The sequence below is a fragment of the Limulus polyphemus genome, unplaced genomic scaffold (assembly GCF_000517525.1).
Source record: "Limulus polyphemus unplaced genomic scaffold, Limulus_polyphemus-2.1.2 Scaffold397, whole genome shotgun sequence".
Lineage (NCBI taxonomy): Eukaryota > Metazoa > Arthropoda > Merostomata > Xiphosura > Limulidae > Limulus > Limulus polyphemus.
The window spans coordinates 2597-10509 of NW_013666007.1; the positions used below are offsets into that span (position 1 = coordinate 2597).

General features: G+C 34.6%; 1 protein-coding gene across 1 annotated transcript in view; it reads left to right on the plus strand.

Moving 5' to 3' along the window:
• LOC106457960 (diamine acetyltransferase 1-like) overlaps nucleotides 1–7913 on the plus strand; it is an 11375-nt gene that overhangs the window by 1886 nt on the left and 1576 nt on the right. The window contains exons 2-4 of the mRNA XM_013917405.2: nucleotides 2749–2800; nucleotides 6009–6089; nucleotides 6832–6968. Of these exons, the coding sequence (XP_013772859.1) occupies nucleotides 2749–2800; nucleotides 6009–6089; nucleotides 6832–6968 (270 nt within the window). The remainder of the gene's footprint in view (nucleotides 1–2748; nucleotides 2801–6008; nucleotides 6090–6831; nucleotides 6969–7913) is intronic.

Genomic DNA, 7913 nt, shown 5'->3' on the forward strand with positions numbered 1-7913 from the left:
ATATACAAAATATACTTAGGAGAATTATTTATTTGTCAAATATCACTATAATGTGATGAATGCTATTTTGTGATATTTTTTCTAAAATGAATTTTTTAAAATGCACTGTACATATTACCTACATCCATTAATACAGTAAAAATAAAGAATTGGAAGAAATGAATGTTAATTTTTACTTTTGCTGGAACAGCATATGCTAACCAAATTAACTTACTTCACAAACTAAAGGAAGTAGCCTATTTACCATGGATGTCTATTTTTTGGTATTTCTGCCCTTTATTTGCCATTTCCAAGAGTTTTCTGTTGGCCAGGAATTTTTGGTACATGGCTGGGCACTCTTCTGAGAAGTTGTTATAGATTTGGAGCTCTGCTTTGACTTAGTCCACTTGCAGACGGTTTTTCTCATTTCTCCAAGCTGAGGTCATCATTGAAAAAACTCGTTCTGTGTGGGCATTGCTGCATGGAATAGAGAAGATATAAGCACTCACCTTCTACAGATTTGTGAAAGGGACCTCAGATTTACCGAAGTCCTTGATATAGCGTTCCTCATTGTGGCTATCTACCATCTCAGGTGTATCGATAATTGCCTGCACAATCCCATACTCTTCATATAATTCATCCATATCAATATCTTGAAGGTTACAGGCCTTGACTGCATCACAGAATTCTCTAAAAGGTATGGCACTTGTTAGGCTCAATTTTGACACTTTGTTATGAAAGCTGCTTTCAGAGAAGTCGTACCTGTTACTTAAGTACATTATGGCTCTTTCATAGAAAACAGTGAAGTCTGTTTCACATTTCTTAGACACCTCTGGGGTAAGCTGGCCAAGCTTGGTGTTTACTGCAAAGCCAAAAAAAAAACTTTGCTTTTCAGTTCAGACATTAGCTTAAATACTGAAGTTATGATGAATGTTTTGGCTTCTAGTGCTTCAATAGTGTCTGATAACAATTTAAGAGTTGGAGATGAAGGAAATGCCTGTGAATCGTCAGAGATCTATTTCTTCTTCCTCAGTCACAAAGCACTTCGATAGTACATTGGGGCACTCCTCCTCACCTAAGCTCTGGAAATAACTTTTTAGGACTTCCCAGTACTTAAGTATTCTGTCCATAGCTGGCAAAATAGAAAGCCATCTAGTCACAACATGCCGCAACAGATTGCAACTATCACCCTCCACAAATTCACAGAATTCCTTTAACTGTGCTGTTCTTTTAGCTGAGGTGCTGAAATGGTTATACAGTTTGAGCACAATATTTTCAACATCAATTTTCTATTTTTGCTGTAGCAAATCTTGTTGCATTGTGCCAAATATGAGCCAGACAGTTTGCAGCAATAACGTTCTTTTGAGCCATTTTCAGTTTTTGATAAACACTGTTGTGTTTTCCATAGTTTACACTTGCATTGTCAGCAGTGTATGCAGACACTTAATTCAGATCCAGACCTGACGTCTCTAGTTTAGATAGTAGCTGATTTGTTATGGCCTCTGATGATTCATTATTATCGCTGTAAAAGTCAAGTGGCACATGGTGCACCCCTTCTCAAAATGAAAGTATCTCAGAAGTATTGGGAAACACTTTGATGCACCTTTGTTTGAAGCATTAGTTACTATTGAAAGGGCAAACCATCTTCTTTGATGTACTCCACATGTGTTTGTAGAGAATTAAAGTACTAGAATATTGTTGCGTCAGCGAGGTCACGTGATTAGTATCACGCCATCCCTTTCTAGAAATATCCTGTTCCTTCAAGAATGCCCTAGCATTTACTAGATATGTGTTAGTCTTGTATATAAAAGACGTTGACAACGTGACGGGACAACAGTGTAGTAGTGAGTAATTGAACTGCAGTCAGAGAGTGTGTAATTGAACTCGAGCACGTGAGACGTTCGTTGAGAATTATAGCGTGACTGTTGAAATTAAGTGTATCGTAAAGTTGTATTCGGAAAGAATAAACCAGTTTTATTTAAGAAAGGACTTGTGTCGCTAAAGTTTCGTTGGAACGAAATTACGGAAAATCAATTAACTAACGGAGACGTAACAATATTTTCACACAGAGCTTTTGTTTTAGTTTTCCCATATGTTACACCCTCCACTATCAATGAGTCACTATATATTTCTTTGTCAACTTTTACTCCACAATCAATACTTCTGTGTGACTGATGATGCTTCACAGCATGATACACTTTACACAGTTCTGCAGCCATTATTTTGTCATCTTGTGATGATCGAGCTGGGGAGAAAATGATCACAGTGATGACGTACCAGCTCTACGAGTGTTAACTTTATGTTTATCTGTGGCAGCGTGTCGTTCAACTGCATTTTTTCCCGTGCCGATAATATCCACATCACAACGGCATTGTGTACAAAATGCATGAAAGTCACCTTTTCTGCTTTTAGCAATAAATCCAAATTCTTTGGCCCATTCATGGTTAAATGTAGTCTTTCTTTTCGGCATTTCTTTAGGGGCTTAATTAATACAAGAAATAAAGTCAACCACTCCCCACTGCGCAGACTGACCGTCTCAGACTCCAACGTGTACTTGACTGATAGCTTGACTCGTCACGTACACTGCGGCTCCGCGCGTAGTGTTGCCAAAGGCAACTACATAAAATTATAATAAAAATACGTCAATGGTTATTGTGGTCTTCAGTTCCCGCTGTTTTAGTATACATAAAGTAATTTATATAATTCTTTAATATTTTTACATTATCTTATGTATTAAAAACATATTTTCTTTTAAAACATATTAACTAGGAATTGGCAGAATATGAAAGAATGCCATGTGGTCCCAAAATAGATGAAGATGGTGAGTAATTTTGTAATAAATTATAAAATGATCCTCATTCAATACATTGTACTTTCAGTGTTCCATAGAAGTCTATAGCATTTTTGAGAGTTAAACGTTAGCATCTGACATAATTTTGTCAAACACTAGTTTTATTTTTTTCGTCTAAGTTATATAAAAATATGTATAGTTCAACATGGTACTATGACAGACAGTTATATCAAGATATGTCCAGTTCAACATGGTACTATGACAGACAGTTATATCAAAATATGTTCAATTCTAAATGCTACTATTACAGACAGCTATCTCAAAATATGTCCAGTTCAACATGGTACTATGACAGACAGTTATATCACAATATGCCCAGTTCTGTATGCTACTATGACAGACAGCTATCTCAAAATACGTCCAGTTCAAGATGGTACTATGACAAACAGTTATATCAAAATATGTTCAGTTCTGAATGTTTCTATGACAGACAGTTATATCAAAACATGCCCAGTTCTGAATGCTACTATGACAGACAACTATCTCAAAATATGTCCACTTCAAGATGGTACTATGACAAACAGTTATATCAAAATATTCCCAGTTCCGAATGCTACTGTTACAAACAGTTATATCACAACATGTCTAGTTCAGGATGGCACTATGACAGACAGTTATATCAAAATTTGTTCAATTCTGGATGCTTCTATGAGAGACAGCTATCTCAAAATATGTCTAGTTCAACATGGTACTATTACAAACAGTTGTATCAAAATATGTTCAGTTCTGAATGTTTCTATGACAGACAGTTATATCAAAACATGCCCATTTTTTAATGCTACTATTACAGACAGTTATATCAAAATACTGTTGCGTCATCGAGATCATGTGATTCTCACGCTCTCTCCTTTCTTGAATTATCCTGTACTTTGGCGAATGTTCTAATTCTTACTAGATATAGGGTAGGCGGATATATATAAGAGGGGAATGTAACGTGTCTGGGTAGAGATAGTGAGTAAATGAACTGCAGTCACACGGTATTGTTGAAGTTAACGTTCGTTCGTTACAGTGTTGTTTTAGCGCGAGTATTGAGATTAAGTGTATCGCAGAGTTATATTCGGAAAGAATAAACCAGTTTTATTAAGTAAAGACTTGTGTCGTTAAAGTTTCGTTGGAACGAAGTTACGGAAAAATCAATTAACAAACGGAGACGTAACAATACGTTTAGTTCTGAATATATTATTTTTAGTATTTGTTAAAGAATTTTGCGCAAAGCTGAACATAGCTACCAGAACAGAGCCGTCCCCCATTTTGAAGTAATTGACTAAACAGATGGCAGCTAATCCGCAGTACTCTTCTCGAAATCTTGGGCTATAATGGAATTTAACCGTTCACTTTTATAGCTCATCTACGACCCCAAGGTGTGGAGAGCGTTTTGGGGGCATCGAGCCGCAAATCATTTATCTTTGGACTTACAGTCAGGACAAGGCTAACTATTATGCCAGCAGTTCCTAAAATAAGAATAGGAAAGAGGAGACAATCAAGCAAAATCATATTTTAATATTATTTATAATGACCGTACACATTTTTAACAAAAAACAAGAACACTTTACTGGAGTACATTAGAACAGTACCTCCCCCACCCCTTTCCAACTGAGCGTCGGTCTCATAAAATTGTTTGGGTTGTGAGCTGGGTATATTATGGAACCCTTGTGTTGGGCCACATTTGCCCCTCATCTTTAGTAAGCATTCAGTACTAAATAGTAGAGCCTCAGTTTCGTATCGGACGTTGTCAAAGTTATTAATATTATCATCTTTATTATTATCATTATTAATTCTGTGCATGTGTGACTCTTCAGTAAAGTACGTTACGAAATTCTGGCTCCCTCCCTGCTGTGGGTTGGCCACTCCTGCACTAGACACAAATTTTTGCACTAAGATGCAATTATTTGTTATTCTGTGGTGGTGGTGATACCAAGTGATCCATGGAATGCAAGCCAATTCTTTTTACTGTGTGTTTGGTATTATCAAACACTTATATATCACATGCTAAGTACTGAAAAATAAACGCGACCATTAAGACAGCCCAGCAGCGCTACCTCAGTGGTTCCGGGCAATACTAATGTTTTTAATTTTATAAAATACTATAAATATTGTTTTTTTTTTTACAAAATGCTCTTATTTTATATATAAAGAAACATCAATTAAACCTGTTAACTACATGTTTTCATAGATTTTCTTATACTCCTTAAGCCAAAACATTTTGCTTTAAATTACAGTATATATTATTTGTAGAAAGTTAATTTTAATTAAAAGCAATTTTGTGTTCATCCTTGTTCAAAATCTCATTGATATTTAAACAAATAAATAATAGAAAAATTCTTTAAATGATTTGTAATTACACTTAAATACCACCAAAAAGAAAATTCCTGTAACGTTGGATTCGTCTAAAAAATAGACTTGTTTTGTTGTTACAACTACTGCAGACGAGACCTGAATCCATTGAAAGCTCACATATCAAAGTACAAGGTCACTGTTGGTAGTTATACGAAAGGTACGAAACCAAAATAATATAGTCGTTATATTGTTGCCTATTTCCGAATCGCTACAGTAACTCAATGGTGTTGCGATATAGGGGCGCTGAATGCACCGGTGATTTGTTTGTTTGTTTGTAATTAAGCAAAAGCTACACATTGGGCTATCTGTGCTCTGCCCATCACAGGTATCGAAATCCGGATTCTAGCGGGCAGCACCAGGGGTCAGCACCGGTGAACAAATTAGTTTTAGCAGTTCATTATTTCTGGATCAGCTGATGTTCAGCATTTTAGGAGAAACACTTTGTAGGTTTTCATAAAAAAAATTGCAATAAAATATAAATTGTCTGTATTTCTTTTGATCTTAAGGTGTGCTTCACTATCTTACGTGATATTCTTTTTTTATAGAAAAAATTTATCAAATTAATCGTAGACGCCCCAGTTTTGATATAAAGAATAAGTAAAATAAAGTAGAGGAAATTAACAAGGATTTTCGGGAAGCCATGTGTATTTTGAGAGTAGTAAATAATATACCTCGTGCATTCAAAGCGATATTTGTATTAGTACCTTGTTCATGTCTAATATCTTACTATTTCTAGTAACGACAGGAGAAAAACGTGAAGTGAAAAATGAATTAAGGTTAAATTATAACTAAATTAAATATTTTTTAATACACACACACACACATATTTATATATTTCTAGATCTACGAAAGGATGGGTTCGGGGAGAGACCTTTTTATCACTGTTTTGTAGCAGAATTAAACAACAAAGAATTATGTTCAGGTAAGATGAAATTATTACATAAGTTAATAAAACCTTTTTATCTTGCATGCAGACGTATCTATGTAATGCACGAAGAGAGATTTATGAAAGTTCTTTTTTGTTGTTCGAAATATTCCGGTGTCAATATAAAGATTGAAAGTACATAATAATATAATTATTCATATCTACTAAACTTGATTATTTCAATAACATTTTGTTATATATATATATAATGAAAAGCAATAAGTAACATGTGACTTAAAAATATCTCACTTAACTTCTTTTTCACATACTGCTTATATATACTTTCAAGCAATGTGTGGAAAAAGAGATCCCTCAAATGATTGATGGGATTTAAAAACGAAATGCAGTTGTAGAATTAATGTTTTACGAAATATGAATGTAAATAGCATTTCACATTTTGTCCTATGTATGCCAGTAAGAACTCAAAGTACATAAACTGTATGTATACCCCATGTAATGAAAGAAAAAACTGGAGAAGTCCCTTCAGTACTCATGGTGGCCACTCCCCAGCCCCCGGGTTCTCTGATCTGTATTTAGCCAGCACTGGAATATGAAATCTATGTATTTTAAAATAAACATTTCTGTTTTGACATATTCCGAACCATTCTTAGCTGAATAAATATTATTTTACGGGTCCAAATTCAAAAGCTTAGGAGGAGTTAGAGAACAAACAAACTGAAATTATAGAAAGGTTTTTACATTGTGCACTTTTAATAACTATTGATTAACTCTTCTTTAGGTATTGTTGGATACGTGGTCTACTTCTTCACGTATTCATGTTTGGAAGGCAGATCATTATACATGGAAGACTTGTATGTTAGTTCTCCTTATAGACGGTGTGGAATAGGTCATGCCCTATGGAAGAGGGTTGCTCAAGTAAGTTAAATGCTTGTTAAAATTCTGTTATTTTGTAATGGAAACCTTGTATGTCATTTTAGGTTAGTGATACTTACGGAATATTTGTATATAAACTCTGAGAGTCAGAGTGGTCTGTCATTTGACCCTGACAAAATTCTGTTGAAAGTGAGAAATATTCTGACAACAGTTTGTTTTTTAATACTGAGTACTTTATTTTAACAAATTCATATTAGAAACACTACAGCATGATTAAGATTTGCACTAGTGAAATAACAACACGGAACTCGTAAAGCAAAACCAAGTGTTACGACAGTGGAAGTCGCATGACGCTGGGAGCATGCGCGCTGGAGTTTCTCGAAGAATCATAAATTATCGAGTAACTCCGCGAATGTCCGAGTGTTTGCTAGACGCCCTCTTTTTTAGTATATAAGCCTGGCGAGAAAAACCAGCGGTATCGGAGATATAGATAATTGAGTCAAGCGAACAGTAGGCACCGTAAATAAAGTGTGTGAATCGCTGTGAATTATTGCGTGTGTTTATAAAAGTAGTTAATTTTAAAGTGATTGTGGAAATTCTGTGTATTACTAAAAATTGTACCAAGAAAGAATAAACTAGTTTTAATCAAGACAGGACTTGTATCATTGAAGTTCTTCGGAAAGAATTTCTACCCGAAATTAACAAACAAGCAGATACAAGGAATGGAAATATCAATAATTCATATGTCTTTAAAGATGTGTCTTTATCTTACTTTATTTTATTTATTGCTGTAAGTTTAATTCAATCATTATTTCTCTGATAATTGAATATTTTTTTTAATGTTAATATGTTAAAATACTAGTTGATATTTTGAAAAATATTTTGTTAAAAATTCTCGCCTTCGTAATTTCATATTGTTGCGTCAGCGAGTCACATGACCACTGTGGCGCCCTCTAGTTTCTAGAACTATCTTGTTCTTTCAGGAAT